Source organism: Xenopus laevis, chromosome 1S (assembly GCF_017654675.1).
Source record: "Xenopus laevis strain J_2021 chromosome 1S, Xenopus_laevis_v10.1, whole genome shotgun sequence".
NCBI lineage: Eukaryota > Metazoa > Chordata > Amphibia > Anura > Pipidae > Xenopus > Xenopus laevis.
The window spans coordinates 81,530,045-81,554,278 of record NC_054372.1 but is presented as its reverse complement, the minus strand read 5'-3'; the positions used below and the strand labels follow the sequence as shown (position 1 = coordinate 81,554,278).

Below are 24,234 nucleotides of genomic sequence, written 5' to 3'. Positions count from 1 at the left end.
AAAGAAGGTGGGCACTTGCGGACCCCAAATGAAAACAGTGCGTAAGAATTTTCTCGGCTGTCAATTCGCCTTCTGTGAACATAGCACTCTGACTGCATATAATGTGCCGTAAGACCCCCTAACAGTACAAAGACCCCAGAAACCATATTTTTGGAAAGTACACATTCTGACGAACACAGAGTTGCTAAAAATGTGTTTCTACCCCAAATTATCTAGGCTAAGGATCCCCCTACCCCCTTCCGTTGTGCTTACCACCAACCTGAATAAAAACCTGAATAACGACACGGAGACTTCTTAAGGTGGCAAAATCTGTGGAGGTCACGTATTTTATTAACAAAGTTATATATATATGTGCCAAGGACTAGGTACACCCTGACCACCAGCTGCGGCTCCTATAATCGCCAAGAACGTGGGCCTGGTGCCCACACCGTACCAAACAGTTATTTTAGAGAGCAGGGATCATGGGGCAGAGCGCCCGCTGTTGACCAACCAGTAGCCCATCCCCCTGCTCCCTATCATGTGCAATAATGGCGCTAACCCAGCCTCTCGCATGACACAGACAAGACCGTGCAGTCAAAGTCTGCTCCACACTCGCGACTTTCCGAGGGTAGGCCTGCACTTCACTGAAAAAACCATCCATCTTCCTGGAGCCGCACTGATGCCTTGTCACTGAAAACGCAGCTGTGTCAGGGTGGTACCTATTGACCTACACAGATAATGGTGCCCCAGAGGAAGGCAAAAAACTCAGGTGCTTTTTTGGCCAATTAGCAGCCTGATGAAAAATTCCTTCCTGACCCCATAAGGGCGATCGGTTGCTAGAAACCCTGGAGCACCGTCTTTTCGTATCTTCTTGCTCTTTACCTGGGATGGGAGGGTGGGAGAAAGAAAAAACAGGTTATGTTTTACTGGCCTCCTGCTCCTCCTTAAAAGCCCCTTCCTGGCTTACCTGCCCCCTGGCTCCGCCCTTCAGCCCGCCCCCCCTTTTTTCCCGCCGAAAAGGGGGACCTATTGTTGTAACTCCCTGTGAGAGAGAGTGGGGGCTGACAGCCGATACTCACAATACACATCTAGCGGGGGAGGGGGCCTAGCCTAAACTCATCTCGACCCTATGTGGGCCTCGTTCCTCCTAGGCTAAGGATCCCCCTACCCCCTTCTGTTGTGCTTACCACCAACCTGAATAAAAACCTGAATAACGACACGGAGACTTCTTAAGATGGCAAAATCTGTGGAGGTCACGTATTTTATTAACAAAGTTATATATATATGTGCCAAGGACTAGGTACACCCTGACCACCAGCTGCGGCTCCTATAATCGCCAAGAACGTGGGCCTGGTGCCCACACCGTACCAAACAGTTATTTTAGAGAGCAGGGATCATGGGGCAGAGCGCCCGCTGTTGACCAACCAGTAGCCCATCCCCCTGCTCCCTATCATGTGCAATAATGGCACTAACCCAGCCTCTCGCATGACACAGACAAGACCGTGCAGTCAAAGTCTGCTCCACACTCGCGACTTTCCGAGGGTAGGCCTGCACTTCACTGAAAAAACCATCCATCTTCCTGGAGCCGCACTGATGCCACCCAATGGAAAAGAAGGGAAGGGTGCCACCTATCCTTTTCCATGGCCCACCTAGACCTCCTGCGACCTCCACCATTCTTCTATATAATTCCTGAAGTTTGCCCAGAACAAATCCAAACCTTCCTCTGTCAAATGTACTTTATCCTTTCTAAAAAGCTGTGTTTGTCGGTACCTTATATTGTCATGTCTAATTACCCCGTTACCTGAGGAACACATGATCTTGTGCATGGCCCGGTTTACTTTTTTCCTGGCTCTTTCAATGCCCTGGGGGGAAACTGCTCCTCGCCATTCTCCTCTCTGTATGATGTCTGACCAAGCCACTCCCCCTATCTTGTTGCTGGACATTAAATCCTCCAAGTCCTTTCTCATGCTTTCTATCAACGCTGGGGTTTTGATTGACGTAAGGTCATTTCCCCCAGGTTTATGAACTTGAACTTCTGTATTGAACTATACAACCGGCCTCTCATTTGTTCCCACTTCATGCCTCTCCACCCCTGCCATGTAATCTTCATGTGTTCCTCCGGTAACCCCAACTGCTTGCCTGCTGCATGCTGTCTTGCCCAAAAAATAAAGGAGTGGCCTATGATCAAAATGTTGCAGGTAGCTTTTCCCCCTGCAGCAACAAACCAAAGAAAAAAGGGGGGGGGGTAGGTTAAAAATTGTAGGATTACTACTGTGTTACATTTATGGGGCGTATGTATTTTTTGTATGCTTTTGATTTCCACCTCCCAATTCCTTTTATCCTATCCTCTGTTTCTCCCCTCATTGCTGCTTCTGTTGCTGCCCCTATCCTGAATGAATGTGATCCAAATTTTTTAGGATCCCATCCGTTCGCAATGACTGCCTTTTTGAGCACTTGCCTAAATTGAAATGCTGACATGGGGGATAAGTCCCTGTGAATTAACAAAAGGTGCCCCCCTGCTGGGCGCATCCCTATGTAATCCTGCAAGGCCTTGACCGGGCATGTTATTCTCGAAGTTTTTTCTATACTGAACCATCTGCCCTTACCCAACTGATCTGTTTTTGATCTACTGATGTAAACTAACAACTTCCTGTCCTGTAATAAAACCTGGCTATACATTAAACCTTTATCTGTTACCTTCTTGGATGGGGGGACCAATTCGCTTATCCTAAATGCTCCTCCGAAAGCCAGAGCGAAGGCTGCTCTAAACAAAATACATTCAAATTGGTCTGAACACACCTCCTCAAGAGAGTTCAGAATCATTTTTAGTCTGCATTCAATTATGGGTTCTCGCTTATCGACCCTGGGGCCTTCAACTCTTGCCCATCCCTTCATTATTTTCCTAACTAATGGATCATGTGTGATATCTGCTCTACCCTTTACTATGGAAAAATGAGAAATTGCGGCTAATGCGTTGCTGGCTCCTGCTCTTGACTTTCCTTCTCTGTACAGGACCATTAAAAATGACACCAAATCCTTAGTGCCTTGATTGCTCTTACCGCTTCTGCAGAATATCTGCCATCTCTTCCAGGCCCTTTTGTAGCTGGAAAGAGTCTTTTCGGATACTGCCCTTTCACACAATTCTTCTAAGAGGGGGTCACGAGCTGCCATAAATTTTTAGGGCATGCGTAAGCTGATTTTTCCGCATATGGAGCGCACTTAAAGAAAATATCCCACTTTCTCTAGACAAGGCATCTGCTATAGTGTTTTCTACCCCTGGTACATGTTGGGCTCTGAACGATATATTAAACCTCATACAAATCAGAACCAGATGTCTTAGTAGTCCAATTACTGGGGTTGAGTCTGATGACAGGTTATTCACTGCGTGGACCACTCCCATGTTATCAGAAAAGAACTTAATTGCCCTATCCTTCAAATCTTCTGCCCAAAGCTCCAATGCTACCAAGATTGGGAATAACTCCAACAATGTCAAATTCTTTGTCAGACCTTTGTCATGCCATGCTTGCGGCCACCTGGCCGCACACCATTTCCCTGCCAAGTAAGCTCCAAAGCCAACGCTTCCGGCTGCATCTGTGAAAAGCTCTACCTCTTGATTAATTTGTGTTTCTGCTAACCATAACCTGACACCATTGAATTTAGATAAGAAACAGTTCCATATTTTCAAATCTGCTTTCATTTCCTTTGTGACCCTTATTTTATGAAATGGTTTATTAACCCCTGATGTGGATTTTTCCAATCTCCTATTAAAAATGCGACCCATTGGTATTATCCTGCATGCGAAATTCAATAGACCTAGGGCTTGTTGCATTTCCCTCAGTGATACTTTATTCGCTGCTTCCAATCTCCTAACTGCTTGCCTAGTTTTTACTACCTTTTCTTTTGGTAATCTACACATTTTGGCCCCTGTATCAATCTCAATACCCAAAAAGGTCAATTTTGTGGTTGGTTCTACTGTTTTGTCAATGGCCACTGGCACTCCTAATTCCTTCAACATATGCAGAAATATTGCTAATGTGTCCTGACAGATTGAAGAGTGTCTGGGGCCTATGATCAGGAAATCATCTAAATAGTGAGCTATAGCTTTGTTGCCTGATCTTTTATATAACTGCCAATGCAAATAGGTGCTGAAAGTCTCAAAAATGAACAAGAGATTGCGCAGCCCATGGGTAGACATAGGTCGACATAAAATGCTCCCTGAAAATGACAACCTGTCAATCTAAAGCTTTCTGGATGTAAGGGTAACAACCTAAATGCAGATTCGATGTCTACCTTTGCCAACAATGCCCCTTTTCCTTGACTCCTAACTATTTCCAATGCTTCATCGAAAGACTGATATTGTACTTTACACTGTTCCTCGTCTAAAGCATCATTCACCGATTCTCCATCTGGATATGAAAGGTGCTGTATCATTCTAAATTTTCCTGACTCCTTTTTTGGGACTATACCTAAAGTTGACACTACTAGCCCCTCAATAGGCAAGTCCTCGAATGGTCCTGCCATTCTCCCTGCTTTTATTTCTTTTTCAATTTTGTGCTTCAAAACTTCGGTATGTCGACTAGCTGATTTCAAATTTTTAAAAACTTTGCTGGGTGGGGGAGGGTGTAAAACTGGGATCCTAAAACCTTCCAAAAAACCTTTTGTTAAAAATTTTGCGGCTTCCTTGTCTGGGTAACTTGCCAACTCTTTACTTAGCCTGGCTGTCTGTATTGGCGTTTCCGCTCTTCTGGTAAGCTGTTCGAAAAGGCTGCCTGTTTATCTGACCTTCTTTCTTTTTATTACATTCAGATACCGCATGAGAAGATCCGCAAGCCAAACAAGAATGCTTAAACCTGCACGCATAGCCCCTAGTACACCTTTTCTCGTTGTACGCAAAACAGATGTTTCTGGGCTTAAAAGCATATGACCCTTTATTGCCATTGCCAGCTGAACCATTATCTTTTGAAACCAATCTCGTCCACAAATCTATATCCTTTTGTCCAAAAGACAAGACCTTGCTACTCAATATCTTCTTCCTAAAAGCCCTGTCGTAATCCGACCATGAAGAGCCTTTATAAAACAAATATGTATCGACTATTGTGTCTATGTACTTTATAATATTCAAACATTGTTCTGGTTTTTTCTCTAAGTATACGCTTGCAAAAACCAAGAATCCCTTCAACCAATCGAAAATAGTTTTTCCCTTTTTTCCTTTCTCTTCGGTTTTCACCCCGTCCTCCTTTGCCTGAACAGCTTCCCTAGTCAACTCATAGATATCCACAAATTTTCCAGCCTCAATATTTTTCCTAGTTTTCCTCAGCAAGTGATCTGCTGTTTCTGTCAATGCGCATGCGTAAGTATCTACTGCTCCAACTAGCACCATTGATTGACTACTTTCTTTTGTTTTTCCTAAACCTTTTTCTTTCCCTTGTCCTCTAAAGAATTTTTTCATTAATGATAATATCTTTCCTCCCTCAGTCTCACTATCTGACCCCTCAAAATCAGATTCTGAATCAGAAGAAATATTCAACTCACCCATAGTAGTCTTCCGTGTAGGCACCTTGGTCCTGTCGCCGTTCTGTGAAGACTGCCCTTCTGTACTGGATGAAGCCCTCTCCCTTCCTTCCTGCCGTCTTGAAGGTCCTGCTTCCTCCTCTCCCTTCTGCTCTCTCTCCTTTCTCCATTGGATCCAACTCTCCTCCTCCTCTCGGTTTCTAAAATAAAAACTTGGCACCCGGTTATTTCCGTAACCAATGTCTTCCTGCCACATTCCCTTTACTGGCCTCCTTTGCCGATGCCCGTGGCTGCTTGCAGGAAAAAACTCACAATCATCCTCGTAATTGTATTCCTCGATAAAATAGCAAGAGTCATCATCTTCCCATTGGTCATACTCCCCAGACCACTGTGGCTGGCTCCAGTGTCTTGAGGTTAAAGAAAAAACAGGTTATGTTTTACTGGCCTCCTGCTCCTCCTTAAAAAGCCCCTTCCTGGCTTACCTGCCCCCTGGCTCCGCCCTTCAACCCGCCCCCCCCTTTTTTCCCGCCGAAAAGGGGGACCTATTGTTGTAACTCCCTGTGAGAGAGAGTGGGGGCTGACAGCCGATACTCACAATACACATCTAGCGGGGGAGGGGGCCTAGCCTAAACTCATCTCGACCCTATGTGGGCCTCGTTCCTCCAAAGTGTAAATGATGCTAAAAAATGACATAAGGAAAAACAATGCAAGCATAAAACTGAAATAAAAATCACAAAAAATCAAATACAATTAGGAAAATCAATGAAATAACAAAATAACTGATCCAACAGCGTAGTTGGTGGTCAGAATGCTTGATCCAGTAGTCACGCTGTGAAATCTAGTTTTTAGGGAAATAACATAAGGGAAACTTAGAAAATGAAGAACTAAAAAAAAAATTAAAAAAACCCTATAAGTGTGTGTTTGTGTATGCATGGATGTACAGCTCTAAAAAGTGTATAAATATGTGTATGTGAGTAAATATGTGCACAAGTGTGAAAAATCAGAAAATCAAAAAGAAAAAAACTACTTTTACTAGTATGTGTACTGTGTATATGTAAATGCCTGTAAATACCCGTAGATAAGTAAAAAAAAAAAAAGGGGACACTTACCAACTCTAGATGAAGGGGGGTCGTTTTCAGTGTTGTAGGGTCCAGGATTGCTGAGTCACTGCAGCAGGAAGTGCGTGGGCGGCGCTGGAACACGTGAGCTGCTGGTCCTGCGACAAGGAAGGTGTTGCTGCCTCTCTGTGTGACCGTGGAGTGGAGGATCGCCGATCTGCTTCAGGTAGCTCGTTGCCTAGGGGGTTCTGAGGCTAACCGCTCCTCTCTGCACGCTGATTTTGCTGTGCATGCAGAAAGAGCGCTGTTATAGTACAGAACATAGCTCCTACGTTCTTGGCACTTAAAGCCTTTTTTCAAAAGAACGTAGGAGCTACGTTCTTGGCAGTAAAAAGGTTGAGCTATTGTGACTTTCATGTTTTCAATTATATTGCTGGAATCACCTGGTGTTTTTAATGTGTGTATAAATATGTTGTCAGCATGGGGCGCTTTTGGCTTCTGATGAAGTGACCGCTTAAGTCACAAAACGCGTATAGCCATGCACTCCCCTGCTTTTGCTTAGTTTCTGATTTTTACTTTTCAAATGTGTTTTAAATTAATCAATAAATTTGGATTTTATCTTACCTGCATTGGTAATCTCTATCCCTACCACTGAGCCAGTGAATGCGCCTTCAACCCCATTGAACCATTCAGCCACTGTTAACAAGTCCACCTTTATTTCCTTATGCCTTGTTTCTGGGAGGAAGGGGGAGTTTCAGAAGGAGAGCAAGTCTATATGAAATGGAGAAAGGACTTGTAAAACTACCAATGCTGGCTGCTGGACTTAGCGGAGTCAGGGGAGAGAAGGAGCTTGTTACAGTGTCTAGCTTTCTTTCCACATTACTGTCTGAGAGGTAGGGGAGCTGCAGAAGAAAGCAGCTGTGTGTACAAACAGAGTCTTAAAAGTCAGAAGTACTGAGGCTGGCTTCAGGGAGGTGGAGGTCTGGCTCTGTAGAGAAAAAGGATCAATGCAGCAGGGCACAAATAATGGAGCCATTGAGCAACTGATGCTGGCTTCACACAGTTTAGGATTGACAGCACTGACAGCCAATAACAGAGAGGACAGAGCTGTTATGCAAATAAACTCGACACCAGAGCTAGCCAGAGGCAGGTAGGAGAGAAGCTATAGTGTTTATAGTGTTTACTATATTGACGTCAATATTTTAAAAACTGTAAATTTTTTTAAATACATTATATTTAGATTCATCTTAATCTTCATGCAATGATTATTTTTACCAAGTTTTGATTTTATGATAGTTCCCCTTTAAAGTGAAGAATTTTTGGAAACTAATAACTAAACCGTCAGTTGCATATGTTGCGATTTGCCCATGCATTAATGCACTCACAACTGGAAACCAATTTGTTGCAATGTTCTGTACTGTTCTGTAGTTGATCTATAATAATCATAATATGGTTAGCTATTTGACTTATTCATAATATGGTCTCCTTTGAGATTCTGTTGCAGAAGCAATTCTATAAGGGAGTAACTAAAACACTAAATTTCAGACGTGCAAACTTTGACAGTATAAGGGCATCTCTGCAACATATTAAGTGGGAAATGCTTTTCACAGGGTTAAACACAGAACAAAAATGGGAAGTCTTTAAAATGCTGCTTAATAAATATACTTGTCAGTATATTCCAATTGTAAGCAAGGAACGTCGTTGCAAAGCAAAACCTTTTTGGTTCAATAGAAGCGTTGGTGTTGAGGTGGGTAAGAAAAGACGTGCTTTTAAGGCTTTCAAGTTAGCTGGTACAGCCGAAAAATTTATAAGGTACAAGGAGGCCAATAAATCATGCAAAGAAGCTATAAGGCAAGCTAATATTGCTATAGAAAAGGATATTGCAGCAAGCAGTAAAAAAAATCCAAAATTATTTTTTAAATATGTTAATAGTAAAAAAATGAAGCAGGAAGGGGTGGGACCCTTACTATCAGAGGGGGGTCAGCTGGTTGATGAAAACAAAATAAAAGCGCAGATTCTGAACTCATATTTTTCATCTGTCTACACAAATGAGGAACCAGTAAGTGAAGGTTCCCTTCTTAACAGTCCCAATTCTAGTAATACAACTAATGATGCATGGTTCACACATGAAGAAATTCAAAAGAGACTAGAACATGTTAAGATTAACAAAGGTCCAGGGCCAGATGGTATTCATCCCAGGGTAATTAGCGAGCTTAGCTCTGTGATTGCCAAACCTCTTTACTTAATTTTTTAGGATTCATTGAGATCTGGCATAGTGCAGAGAGACTGGCGAATTGCTAATGTGGTGCCTCTATTCAAAAAAGGATCCCGTTCTCAGCCTCAAAACTATAGGCCAGTTAGTCTGACGTCAGTGGTAGGAAAGCTTTTCGAAGGGTTAATAAAGGATAAGATACTGGACTTCATAGCAAATCATAATACTATGAGTTTGTGCCAGCATGGTTTTATGCGTAATAGGTCTTGCCAGACTAACTTAATTTCTTTTTATGAGAATGTAAGTAGAGACCTCGATTCTGGGATGGCAGTGGATGTGATTTACTTAGACTTTGCTAAAGCATTTGATACAGTGCCACACAAAAGGTTACTGGTTAAATTAAGGAATGTTGGCCTGGAACATAGTATTTGTACCTGGATAGAGAACTGGCTAAAAGATAGACTACAAAGAGTGGTGGTAAATGGAACATTTTCTAATTGGACCAGTGTTGTTAGTGGAGTACCGCAGGGCTCTGTACTAGGTCCCTTGCTTTTCAACTTGTTTATTAATGACCTGGAGGTGGGCATTGAAAGTACTGTTTCTATTTTTGCAGATGATACTAAATTGTGCAGAACTATAGGTTTCATGCAGGATGCTGCCACTTTGCAGAGTGATTTGTCTAAACTGGAAAACTGGGCAGCAAACTGGAAAATGAGGTTCAATGTTGATAAATGCAAGGTTATGCACTTTTGCAAAAATAATATAAATGCAAGTTATACACTAAATGGCAGTGTGTTGGGAGTTTCCTTAAATGAGAAGGATCTAGGGGTCTTCGTAGATAACACATTGTCTAATTCTGGGCAGTGTCATTCTGTGGCTACTTAAGCAAATAAAGTTCTGTCTTGCATAAAAAAGGGCATTAACTCAAGGGATGAAAACATAATTATGCCTCTTTATAGGTCTCTGGTAAGGCCTCATCTGGAGTATGCAGTTCAGTTTTGGACTCCAGTCCTTAAGAGGGATATAAATGAGCTGGAGAGAGTTCAGAGACGTGCAACTAAATTGGTTAGAGGTGTGGAAGACTTAAATTATGAGGGTAGACTGTCAAGGTTGGGGTTGTTTTCTCTGGAAAAAAGGCGCTTGCGAGGGGACATGATTACACTTTACAAGTACATTTGAGGAGATTATAGACAAATGGCAGGGTACCTTTTTACCCATAAAGTGGATCACCGTACCAGAGGCCACCCCTTTAGACTAGAAGAAAAGAACTTTCATTTGAAGCAACGTAGGGGGTTCTTCACAGTCAGGACAGTGAGGTTGTGGAATGCACTGCCGGGTGATGTTGTGATGGCTGATTCAGTAAATGCCTTTAAGAATGGCTTGGATGATTTTTTGGACAAATGCTATTGTGATACTAAGCTCTATAGTTAGTATAGGTATGGGTAGATAGAATTTAATTAAAAGTAGGGAGGGGTGTATGTATGGATGCTCGGTTTTCATTTGGAGGGGTTGAACTTGATGGACTTTGTCTTTTTTCAACCCAATTTAACTATGTAACTATGTAACTATATTTATAAGTGTTTGATAGTCAAAAATAAACCATTTTACTTAGAAAAATGTGTCACGGACACTGTACTTCCAACCACACGTGACTTTAGGTGTGGCTATCAGGGGTCACTCACTCAGTCTCTCACCCAACTTGCACACAGGTTAGACTAACACAAAAGCACCCCAAACACCAACCAACACCCACAAAACTCATTCGCTGCCACCATCTATCATTCACACTCATAGAAACCTAATGTGACTATTCCCCTGTTCTCTTACAGGTAATAACTCACAATACACCAATGCATTAAGCACTCTCTCACTATAGTCAGTTAGTTCCTACTGACTCAACAAGTACTTCAGCATGCAGAGGGTTAAGGCTCACAGTTACACTCTTTCAGGCTAGGTTCGTTTAGAGCACCAAAGACAAACTTATTAAATTCTCTTTAATATTATAAAAGGTATAACAGTGCAATATACAAAAAGATGTTACAAAAAGAGACATACATTCAATAATACAATTACAAACAGTTGTAAAATAAAAGGGAAAACATGGAAAACCTATACTTAACTTCAAAGATATAGAATTCCTGGTCCTGGAGGCAAGGGGAAACAAACGGGATAACTTCCAATCGCAATTGGTCCTCCAAAGTAAAATCCAAAGTTTAGTCAGAAGAGCTGACTATTTATTAGTGATTTCAGGGCATCAGGTAACTGCACACTCCCCCCTCCCTCAGGAATGCAAGGGGTGTGGCCTAGCAGGACACAGATTGAGTTTTTATGACCTCCTGTGAGTGGTTCTGGACCAAGAATATAATGACCATAACTCCTTATAGGAACATAGGAGAGAGATGATATTATATTCATTGGTTATTAATTCTCTCAGGGATTCCATAGATATTAAACATCAATACTGTGTGACCTGCCCCTGCCCAGATATTCACATCTAATACACAGAGTACCAAACCTAGTCATGTTTGGACTCGTTTGAAATCTGAAATTGCCTTCAACCCATAGCCAGTTTTTTATACTGTTGGAACAACAGGTATGGGTTCTGTGAGGATAAATATATTTGAGTATACCTTATATGTGACCTTCACTTCACCTTTGAGGGTCTTGCTGGGAACTTTAAGTTCTCACTCCTTGGGCTTCCCCCTCCCCCTGGAATGGCTCTTATCAGCCAGGGCATGGAGGAGGGCATTACAGCTCTGACCCCTCTGACCATAGTGAAAAGAGACCTGTTATGTGTCTGATTTAAATGCTGGCAGAAATATTTCTCATGATACCTTGGCTTGTTTTATTAACTATTACAGGCCTGTATCATGACAAAATGCAATTTTTTTATTTACTGATGATTTTTGCCCAAAGAAAGAAAGATGAGAAAATTTGTGGTGCACATCCTTTGGGGGGATTGCCGGGTCTCTCCTCCTCCTCATACAAAAAAAACACAGGTAAGGCAGCACTCACTTAATCAAAAATCGTGTATTAAATATAAAACATCAGGCTACGTTTCGGGCATGCATCATGCTCTTTATCAAGCCAAAGTTACACATAGTTTATAGGTGTGCAAGGTCAGGTGGTTTTAAAGAGAGATTATCAGGAAGTGAAATCAGAATTGAATACACAGTTATAACCCATGCAGGTCAAAGTTTACATTATGTTTCATACATATTGCCCTTATCCTTAATGTGCCTATTCTAATCGACCATATCCAACATAGTTTGCAAACACATTATATATTGATAGACTAAGTTCCGATTATATACAATATTATCATGTTTTTTATCACATACTCATAAAAAGAGATATAGATCATAATCTCTATTTAATCCTTTGGGCTGTAAGGAACCTAATTTGTGGATCCACCACACCTCCCTCTATTTTAAACGGAGTTCTCGATCTCCTTCGTTTCTAAGTGGGGGGATCATTTCTAGCACCATAAATTTGAGTTGGTCAGCACTGTGTCCTTTCTCTAAGAAATGCTTGGGCACTGGCTGGCTCATATTGCCTAGATTGATGGCAGATCTGTGTTGTGAAATACGTGATTTGATCATCTGTGTGGTCTCATCTATGTAGATGAGACCACATGGGCAGATCAACACATATACAACGTATTTGGAGACACAGGTGTAGAAGCCCCTCAAGTGGGCAACATACCCCGTCTCAGGATGGATAAAATCTTTCCCTTTATGTAAGTAGGGGCATTGGTTACAATTATAACACAGTGACATTCCTATTGCTCTCTTACCTAGAAATGTATCAACTTCTCTAGTTCTTTTCTTTACATGAGCAGAAGTCACCATGGTACCAATTGTTCTGCCTCTTCTGTAGGAGACAATGGGTGGAGAAATAAATTCATCTATATGTGGATACGCTCGTTGTAAAATATGCCAATGACGTCAAAGTGTATTGCTAATTGATTGATACTGTCTATTATAATCTGTAACAAAGGGAATTCTCCTCCTATCAGTCTTTTTGTTTCTAACAGTATTCATTTTACTTCTAGCTTCACTGATCACTGTTTCTGGATATCCCCTTTCTTGGAATTTTTGACACATCAAATTTTGCCCTGCCATATAATGAAGATATCGTCGATGTATCTAAGCCAAGCCACACAGTGGCTGGCATAGTCAACATCGCGATAGATGTAAAGTTCTTCCAATTTAGCCATAAAGGTATTTGCATATGACGGTGCGAAGTTGGACCCCATCGCGGTCCCACCCGGCTGTAAGAAGAAATCATCCCTAAAAGTGAAATAATTGCAACTAAGAATGATATCCAGCATTTCCAAAAAGAACCCAACCTGTTGCACAGAACAGTTGGCCAGCCACTCACATGGTGTATAAACTGGCAACATCTAAGGTTGCCAGAATAACATCCCCTCCAATATTGTTAGACATGGCCTGTATCCCGCACATAGGAAGCCACATTCTGTATCAGTGGACCCAAGATATTGTCCAACATAATGGCCATCGGGTTAAAGATCGAACCCACTGAAGAGACAACGGGACGACCCAGAGGACAAACTGCGTCCTTATGTATCTTGGGCAGAGTATACAGAATGGGCATTCTAGGGTCATCAACTGTCAAGAATTTTTTTAAATTTTTAGTGATAATCCGCTGCTCAACCATATTGTCTAATAATCTCGTAATCCTTTTGCATATATTGGGCAGTGGACTGCCACCTAATTTTTGATACACCTCCCCATCCGCCAATTGTGTTACTATCTCAGCAATGTAATATTCTGTAATATTCTGTGTCCATTATCACTATAGCGCCCCCCTTATCAGAGGGCTTTAGAGTGATATCTGGGCTATACTTGAGAAAGGCTAGAGTGCTAGCCGAAACGTCAGCTTCTGTTTGCTAAATAAAAACACTTTTATTGGACTAATAAAACCTGAGAGTGCTCGCTTTGGTTCTGGATATTCATGATGCTTTCTTGCTGATAGGCTGACCCAGGCAAATAACACAGCGAATTACGAGTTGTGCCGGTTCTTCACGGAATATATATATATATATATATATATATATATATATATATATCTCCTGAAAACGTCACCTTTATTTTTCAAAATTAAGTCCTTGGAGTGCGGCATGTTTGTTAACTGCATACTAATGTGTTGACCAGCACCCTGGCAGCTGTGGATTGTTAAGAGTGCACCAGCTAAGCATATTGTATATATCTAAATATATATAAAGCCACATGGAGCCGGCACTCTCGATAAGATACAGTAAGTTGCCCGAAGAGTGCATGATCAGCAAACATCGTCATACAATCTCAAAAAGAGATTGTATAATCTCAAAAAGGGGATCAGCACTACTCAGGTCTTAAAAATGAAACAGAATTTATTTAATAAAATAGCAGCAGGCTGACGTTTCGGCTGACTCCTCAGCCTTTTCTCAAAAATGAAACAGAATTTGTTTAATAAAATAGCAGCAGACTGACGTTTCGGCTGACTCCTTTGAGAAAGGCTGAGGAGTCAGCCGAAACGTACAGTCTGCTGCTATTTTATTAAATAAATTCTGTTTCATTTTTAAGATCTGAGTAGTGCTGTTCCCCTTTTTGAGATTATATATATATATATATATATATATATATATATATATATATATATATATATATATATATATATATATATATATATATATATATATATATATATATATACAGTGGTGTGAAAAACTATTTGCCCCCTTCCTGATTTCTTATTCTTTTGCATGTTTGTCACACTTAAATGTTTCTGCTCATCAAAAACCGTTAACTATTAGTCAAAGATAACATAATTGAACACAAAATGCAGTTTTTAAATGAAGGTTACGTTATTAAGGGAGAAAAAAAACTCCAAATCTACATGGGCCTGTGTGAAAAAGTGATTGCCCCCCTTGTTAAAAAATAACTTAACTGTGGTTTATCACACCTGAGTTCAATTTCAAAGGTTATAAAGCCATTTCTAAAGCTTTGGGACTCCAGTGAACCACAGTGAGAGCCATTATCCACAAATGGCAAAAACATGGAACAGTGGTGAACCTTCCCAGGAGTGGCCGGCCGACCAAAATTACCCCAAGAGCGCAGAGACAACTCATCCGAGAGGCCACAAAAGACCCCAGGACAACATCTAAAGAACTGCAGGCCTCACTTGCCTCAATTAAGGTCAGTGTTCACGACTCCACCATAAGAAAGAGACTGGGCAAAAACGGCCTGCATGGCAGATTTCCAAGGCGCAAACCACTTTTAAGCAAAAAGAACATTAAGGCTCGTCTCAATTTTGCTAAAAAACATCTCAATGATTGCCAAGACTTTTGGGAAAATACCTTGTGGACAGATGAGACAAAAGTTGACCTTTTTGGAAGGTGCGCGTCCCGTTACATCTGGCCTAAAAGTAACACAGCATTTCAGAAAACGAACATCATACCAACAGTAAAATATGGTGGTGGTAGTGTGATGGTCTGGGGTTGTTTTGCTGCTTCAGGACCTGGAAGACTTACTGTGATAGATGGAACCATGAATTCTACTGTCTACCAAAAAATCCTGAAGGAGAATGTCCGGCCATCTGTTCGTCAACTCAAGCTGAAGCGATCTTGGGTGCTGCAGCAGGACAATGACCCAAAACACACCAGCAAATCCACCTCTGAATGGCTGAAGAAAAACAAAATGAAGACTTTGGAGTGGCCTAGTCAAAATCCTGACCTGAATCCTATTGAGATGTTGTGGCATGACCTTAAAAAGGCGGTTCATGCTAGAAAACCCTCAAATAAAGCTGAATTACAACAATTCTGCAAAGATGAGTGGGCCAAAATTCCTCCAGAGCGCTGTAAAAGACTCGTTGCAAGTTATCGCAAACGCTTGATTGCAGTTATTGCTGCTAAGGGTGGCCCAACCAGTTATTAGGTTCAGGGGGCAATTACTTTTTCACACAGGTTTGGATTTCTTTTCTCCCTAAATAATAAAAACCCTCATTTAAAAACTGCATTTTGTGTTTACTTGTGTTATCTTTGACTAATAGTTAAATGTGTTTGATGATCAGAAACATTTTGCGTGACAAACATGCAAAAGAATAAGAAATCAGGAAGGGGGCAAATAGTTTTTCACACCACTATATATATATATATATATATATATATATATATATATATATATATATATATATATATATATATATATATATATATATATATATATATATATATATATATATATATGGGTGCATCATGCACCTGGCAATTATGTCACACTTTATGCACATGTTTGTATTTTTAGCCAGATTAATAATTAAGCTTTCCTTGTATTTTTATATGTTATCTTTGACTAATAGTTAACGGTTTTTGATGAGCAGAAACATTTAAGTGTGACAAACATGCAAAAGAATAAGAAATCAGGAAGGGGGCGAATAGTTTTTCACACCACTGTGTATATATATATATATATATATATATATATATATATATATATATATATATATATATATATATATATATATAGGTGCATCATGCACCTGGCAATTATGTCACACTTTATGCACATGTTTGTATTTTTAGCCAGATTAATAATTAAGCTTTCCTTGTATTTTTATAGTAAATTGATGAGAACTCTCCATTTAACCATACAAATGTCCTTTTGTACCGTGGACATTTCATTTAGTCTGAATAAAAAAAAAATTCAACTTACTTGGTAGTGTTTGGTGGCATTCTCGTTCCTCTTCCTCCTCCACATGCATTTCTTGACTCTGCTGCTAGTTCTCAGACTCCTGTGTGTTAGCTGGTCTTAAGTGAACAGCAAGAAACAAGAAATGCAGAGTGTAGAAATGCATCCCATATAACATACATTAAGAGCAGGCTTAAAAAAGAACATTTAACAAAATTACATTCATTACTAGGGCAAATTAAGAAACCTCTTTCAAAATGCCTGAAAGTAGTAGTTCAACATTTGATGATTCCAAACGCTTGGAAAAACAGAGAATTTATTCAAAAGTGGTTGAATTATTGGGTGTTTAGCTTGAAATGTTATCCCAATGTGAGACATAAATGATCTAAGATGGTTCAAATTTACATATATATTGATTCTACCTGTTGCATTTGTGTCCAAATTTCCCTCCATGCCAGTTATTGTGACTGGACCAAGTATTTTGGGAATTTCATCTTCATACTCCCTTAGGTCTAAATCTGTAGGTGGTCCTCCTCCAGTCCCCCTCATATACTTTTTATGGTCAGCAATTTTTTTACTTGTCTGGAAAAACAACAAAAGAAGTTTTTTGGTTAAATTTCTAGCTGTACCAGTGACATTTTAGAAGATGCATAAATGTTGGTATTTTTTTTTCACATCCCAATATTTGTGACTATACTAAGCTATTAGTATAGTGATTTTAAAATTACTACTTTGATCATTACATTAGTGTGGTTACTATACAATTAGTAATTATATGTACTTATTAGATAATTACATTAGTGTGGTTACTATACAATTAGTAATTACATGTACTAATAAGATAATTACTCTCATGTCTCCAGCATAAGCTTCTACAATGCTATGATATTTCACAATTCACTTTCTGGGAGCTCCCTCTGCTGGATGCTTGTTGTAACTACACAAGTCTACTTCCTGTATATATTCAGTACCTTCATAAGACCAGTTACAGCAGTGCAATTGAACCTATCTGGTTACCGTACTTCCACCATGTTACCTAGTGCAATGCCTTGTGGGAGCCAAGACTGCATTTTACAACTCATGGTGTGGAAGAAGCACACAGTTTCATTCTCTCCTCATGGAAGCATCACTGGTAAGTAAATGGACTCAAAGTTACACCAAATCACCTCCACAGCTTCCACCACTCCCAGAGACATTGTGCATAGACATTTGTGCCAATATATATTGCAATACATTTATTCTACTTTCTGTTATTTGTTACAGTTTCACCTATTCCACTTGCCATCCAGTAAAATCTACAGACTTCAGTTCTCAGTCTCTTTATTGGAGTGTGGGGAGGTTTAGCTGTATGTTGAACTATCCACTGCCCCAGGGTAATACTTAGGGAGGACAGAACAATTACATTAGTGTGGTAATCACATAGTAACCCTTTTTCATTATTTAAATGCAAAATGTATGTAAGCACATAGGTACTTACATTTTTTTCTTGGACTAGCTATGGGACGTATTATAGCAACGACATTCTAAACACTTGCAAAAACACACTTAGGTTGCTATGCAACGTACTATAGCAAATACATTCTAAACACTTGCAAAAACATACTTAGGTTGCTATGGGACATGTACTATAGCAACTACATTGTAAACACTTGCAAAAACACACTTAGGTTGGTATGGGACATGTACTATAGCAACTACATTTTAAACACTTGCAAAAGCATGATTTTTCATGTAGTTGCTAAACTACATGTACCATAGCAACAAAATACTGCTTTTCAGGATAAAGTAGACCGCTGGTTTGAAAGAGGCGATTCATGTCAAGGTGGAGAAACCATCCCTGAACTGAGGCGGGGGCCTTCGTCACCACCTGTCTGCTCCATACAATGCTGTTCTGACATCTGTACCCTGGCAATTTCAGAACACTTCACACATCCGTTGCAACTCTCACAAGTAACACCTGTTCCAGGAGTTGCATGACCCATTGGTAATCCTATCACAATAACTACACAGAATCAACATCTCTGTGAATTTCAGATGTCACCTCTCTGAAGAGTTGCAGTGTGCTATTGTGATTGGATTGGTAGAAGAGTGAAACTTCAATAATTACTCAGCAAGTCCAGTTGTTTATTTTTGAATTACTTGTATTAGATATAAGCATTGGAAATATTTTTTAAAAAAGGATGTAATAGACCAACCTTTTAATATAAGCCAAACGCTTCTGGCAATTCTTGATGCTTCTATTTTGGCACCCCACAGCATTCAAAATTGAAATTTAAAGATCTTATTTTCCGCACTCAGTAAATTACTTCATATAGTCAATTAATCAAATAATTAATTAATCCTCAGAGAGCCATGAAATGAATTAATTAATTGAGGTTTTTTAATTTCATAATACAAAAACAGTGATAAATACTATACAAATTTCATTCTTATAAATACAATTAATTTACCAAAATTCATGTGTATATAAACCATGTCATGTTTGCACCATATTTTAAAAACATTAATTTAAGCAGCTACTCATTAATTGTACAGATAACGAGACTTTGAGGAGAAAACTATAGGCGCATCATCTAGGTCGGCATTCCTTGTTGTTCAAAATTTACTAGATCAACTACAAATTATAAATCGGTCTAGTTTTGATTTAAAAGAGTCACATATATCACTTTTAACTAAAGGACTAAATTTTTGTCCAACAAAAAAACTTGACAGATTTACAGTAGTAAAAGATCTACATCTTTTTGCTAAGAGAGTAGCGTTGAAGAAAATATATATGCATGTACCAAGTAAAGTTAATTTGACAACCAATGATTATGTTGGAGTTGATATTTTGGAGTCCCTTTAAGTAGAATTAAATACATTATCAGATGAAGACCTTAATGATAAAATAGGTTTTTCATCGTTAAAGAAGAAATCAGAATATATGCCATCTTTTTCACAAGTCCTGAATGTAAAAGCATTTGTCCAAAGGGTAGAAAGAGAGATTTTAGCACTACCAGATAAACAATCTATGGTTAATAATTTGACTAAACAAGAAAGAACTGCTTTAAATGATCTCCATAACCAAAATAATTTAATAATTAAAGTGGCAGACAAAGGAGGTAATATAGTCATAATGGAAGAAGACAAGTACAAAAAAGAAGTTTTGCGTCAATTAAATGATAAAAATCAATACAAAGTATTACAGAGAGATCCTAAAATGATCATTAAAACTAAATTAGAATCCATACTATTGGAAGATAAAATGAATAGTATAATCTCGGAAAGAGAATTTGAATATTTGAATGTAAAAATTCCGGTGACCCCAACTTTATATATAATACCAAAGATCCACAAAAATCTGGAGAATCCTCCAGGACCATGAGGATCATGTCAGGCATAGGAAGTGTAATCGAGCCGTTTAGTAGGTACCGTATATACTCGAGTATAAGCCGACCTGAGTATAAGCCGAGGTACCTAATTTTACCTGCGAAAACATATTGACTCGAGTATAAGCCTATAGACACAACTACAGCCCTGTCTCCCAGCAGCGCACATTCCGCCAAAGCGACCCCCCCAGCAATCAACCGGACTTCTTTACAAAGTTGATGGTGTCAGAGAATTGCCAATGGATTACTGTGTGCATTGTCCCTCTACCATGTGCAGAGGGTGCTGTGTGATATTGCCATCACTGTTAATCTTTCGTATAACCAACAGAGGGCGCTGTGTGATATTGCAGTCACTGTTAATCCTTCATATAACTAACAGAGGGCGCTGTGTGATATTGCAGTCACTGTTATTCTTTCATATAACCAACAGAGGGCGCTGTGTGATATTGCAGTCACTGTTATTCTTTCATATACCAACAGAGGGCGCTGTGTGATACTACAGTCACTGTTAATCTTTCATATAACCAACAGAGGGCGCACTGTTATTCTTTCATATAACCAACAGATGGCGCTGTGTGATATTGCAGTCACTGTTATTCTTTCATAAAACCAACAGAGGGCGCACTGTTATTCTTTCATATAACCAACAGAGGGTGCTGTGTGATATTGCAGTCACTGTTATTCTTTCATATAACCAACAGATGGCGCTGTGTGATATTGCAGTCACTGTTATTCTTTCATATAACCAACAGAGGGCGCACTATTATTCTTTCATATAACCAACAGAGGGCGCTGTGTGATATTGCAGTCACTGTTATTCTTTCATATAACCAACAGATGGCGCTGTGCGATATTGCAGTCACTGTTATTCTTTCATATAACCAACAGAGGGCACACTGTTATTCTTTCATATAACCAACAGAGGGCGCTGTGTGATATTGCAGTCTCTCCCCAAGCGAACTGTTGGTATAGGAATGATTAAAAGTGACTGCAATTTCAGTTGCTGTCTCACTGACTCGAGTATAACCCGAGGTAGACTTTTTCAGCACATTTTGGATGCTGAAAAACTCGGCTTATAATCGAGTATATATGGAATGTCGATGAAAACTTGAGATCATTTTTACCAACACTATCATCGTTTGTATTAGATACTGCGGATGTGATTAGGAAGATTGATCAATTACCAATTTCCGATGAAGTGCTATTGGTCACTTTGGATGTTGAAGGACTATATTCCACCAGCCCGCATAAAGTAGGCATTAGTGCTTGTAAAAAATATTTAGACAGTAGGGGTCAAAAATATGACATCCACTCAAATTTTGTCATTGACTGTTTGACATACAGTATGTACTTAATAACAATTGTTTTGTATTTGATGGGAAACACTATAGGCAGATTGGGGGGACAGCAATGGGAGCAACGTGCCCTTCAACTTATACTTGTCTACATCTAGGACTTTGGGAAGACACTGAAGTCCAGAAGATCCTTGATGAATGGGCAGGGGCGCACGTGCTCCTCTGGCTGCGTTACGTGGACGATATTTTGATATTATGGGAAGGTGAGCAACAGCTGTTACTTCAATTAGTGGAGAAGCTAAACATTAATGATAAGAATATTAAATTAACACTAAATTATCATAGGCAAGAAATAGCTTTTTTGGACTTGATGATTTTTAAAAATAATGGAGTACTAAGTACTCGAACATATAGAAAGGAAACAGCTACAAACACTTTATTGAGAGCTGAAAGCCACCATCCCCAAGCATTGATAAGAGGAATCCCTATTGGTCAATTCCTGCGAATACAGAGAAATTGTACTCAAGATTGTGATTTTGATCAGCAAGCTGAAGAATTAACGCAGAGATTGACAAATAGGGGTTATAGCAAACAGACAATAGATAGAGGGTATAAAAAAGCTAAAGCATCAAATCGAAGTGAATTAATTTTTAAAAATAAACAAATTAATTCAGAGGTGCGATTTATAACAGATTACAACAGTCAATGGTACGACATCCAGCAGGTGTTAAAAAGAAATTGGGACATTTTACTGGTTGATCCTGAGTTAAAAAGTTTTCTAAGTCCTTTTCCTAGAATGACTGCAAGAAGAGCGCCCTCTTTAAAGGACAAGCTAACTAGTAGTCATTTTATTAATAGCAGTCATAGAAAAGCTTTAACATGGCTACCAGAACCGGAAAAAGGGATGCATAAATGTGGGCAATGTAAATGCTGCAAATAGGTAAAAAAAAATTAGGGATTTCACACATTTGAAAAATAAAAAAATTTATAAGATAAATAACTTCATAAATTGTCAAACCACTGCTGTTGTGTACGTTATAGAATGTAATTGCCCCATGCGATATGTCGGGAAAACATATTATTGATATTAATCGTAATGTACAAAAAAGCTCGGTGGCAAGACATTTTAGAAATGTGCATGGTGGAGAATTAAAAAATCTAAAGATTGAACAAGTTTCTTTGGGCATCCGGGGAGGAGAAATTGACTGCTCCAAAAGGAATTAAGGTGGATGTATGAATTAAATACACTTTGGCCCAATGGGTTAAATGATGACAGTAAATTTGGAGTCTTTCTGTAACTATTTAATGCTTTAATTGATAGGAAAAATGTAACAAAACAAGAATAGATAAGATTACCCCCACTCGAGTTGGAAACAAATAAATAATTAAATAAATACATGTGTTAATAAATAAATAAAATAGAAAACGTGTGGAATACGATATAAATGTGTATATATGTATACAAATATTGGCACCATTGTGAAGTATTATATGAAAAAGCAGCAACAGTAGGGTTAACTATATGGTTTAACCCTTTGTGTCAAATTTCACCTCAAGATGGGCTATAAGAGGCGAGCAAATATGACATCACTAAGCCCTGACGAAGCCGCTCAAGGTGAAACGGGCGTTGGCCATGTGGAGGAGAAAAACGCTATCAACGAAGAGAGACCTGGATCCTTGGTTCCTATGATCAGCTCTGGAAGCGCAAGTAGGATGGCTCCGCCAGCGATGTAACCGCCACAGAGACTACACCGATATGGTGGTAATGTATACTTGGCGTGCAGCCGATTGACAACCTTATATCATCTGAACTTTATATATATTAATCAATCTGTCCGGAAATTCAGCGCATTGGTTATAAAAAGGCACAGCTCTTCGTACCTACGATTAGAAGTGGCTTGAATACATTTCCACACTCTGCTACATTGTTTTCTATCACTAGCAACAAAGTGGTTACGTGCTGTATACATTGTTATAACAACAAAGCGCTGCATTGTGACTTTGACTAAAGCAGGTTCAATAATATGGACACAATCTAATTTGAACAACAAGGAATGCCGACCTAGATGATGCGTCTATAATTTTCTCCTCAAAGCCTCATTATCTGTACAATTAATGAGTAGCTGCTTAAATTAATGTTTTTAAAATATGGTGCAATCATGACATGGTTTATATACACATGAATTTTGGTAAATTAATTGTATTTATAAGAATGAAATTTGTATAGTATTTATCACTGTTTTTGTATTATGAAATTAAAAAACCTCAATTAATTAATTCATTTCATGGCTCTCCTAGGATTAATAAATTATTTGATTAATTGACTATATGAAGTCATTTACTGAGTGCGGAAAATAAGATCTTTAAATTTCAATTTTGTATCTGATTATATTCATCTTACGCACCGCCGCACAAGGCTCAGTAGACCTCAATAAACTATAAATAGCAGTGTGCGCAGCCGATACATATGCAACATTTTTTAACCCCACAGCATTGACTGCAGATTGAATTTCTGTCCATAAGTGCATGGAGGTGCACTGGAAGTCCTTTCCAAACATTTGGGCCAGTGTCTAACTACATGATATACTAATGCAGTTTTTTCTGCAAAAGAAAAGGCTACAGTCCTTTGGCCCTTTTCACAAATTTCTACATTATCTGTAAGAAGAAGGAGATGCTGTTGAACTTGGACCCTCACCAGGGTCAGAAGTCTCATTAAGAGTAGAAGAAAAATTGTTTAAGGTTACATTACTAGTTAAAGAAGATCTTGTAAACTGTGCAGCAGGACCAGCAGCAGAAGGAGTTTGGAAAATAAAGGATCTGTGTCCTCCTCTTGCTTCCTTGGACATTTTGAGAACCATGTAAACAGGCACGTCTTCCAGCAAGTTAAGCAGCATCCCAAAAAGGCAACTCTCCAGCTGCTCCATATACACCCTTTAATTACATTTCATTGGACGCTAACGGAACTACGCTATCGAATTTTCCCGCCAAAACAGATAAATAGAAAATACAAAATTACGCTAGCGTCATATGCAAGCGACCATTCGTGGAAGTGTACTTCGCTCCTTTGTGAATTGGCGTACCTGTAGCGCATTTGCGCCTGCAAAGTTTTGTGAGGTATGG

At 39.3% G+C, this 24,234-nt stretch overlaps 1 protein-coding gene across 4 annotated transcripts; it reads right to left on the bottom strand.

Moving 5' to 3' along the window:
• Positions 1–294: 294 nt before the first annotated feature.
• On the bottom strand, positions 295–6,241 carry LOC121399351. 4 transcript variants are annotated; one of them, XR_005964942.1, is made up of 2 exons: positions 5,512–6,241; positions 295–2,190 (listed from the first exon to the last, which is right to left on the bottom strand). XR_005964942.1 is itself a non-coding variant. In XM_041579833.1 (2 exons), exons 1-2 carry the CDS (start codon positions 5,744–5,746, stop codon positions 2,248–2,250), a joined length of 1,131 nt encoding a protein of 376 aa, XP_041435767.1. In that variant the 5' UTR covers positions 5,747–5,927; the 3' UTR covers positions 295–2,247. The 4 variants fall into 4 exon arrangements, 2 of the variants coding, with proteins under 2 accessions (XP_041435767.1, XP_041435768.1); XR_005964943.1 differs by having other exon boundaries at positions 295–861; XM_041579833.1 differs by having other exon boundaries at positions 295–3,143; positions 5,512–5,927.
• Between the last annotated feature and the right edge of the window lie 17,993 nt (positions 6,242–24,234).

What these genes read in the sequence shown, in the direction of transcription:
- LOC121399351 (XM_041579833.1), bottom strand. Translation starts at nt 5,746, where the DNA reads ATGTGGCAGGAAGACATTGGTTACGGAAATAACCGGGTGCCAAGTTTT. An exon ending in TACACGGAAGACTACTATGG is followed by an intron (nt 3,144 to 5,511) that starts GTGAGTTGAATA and finishes AATTTATGGCAG; the next exon opens with CTCGTGACCCCCTCTTAGAA.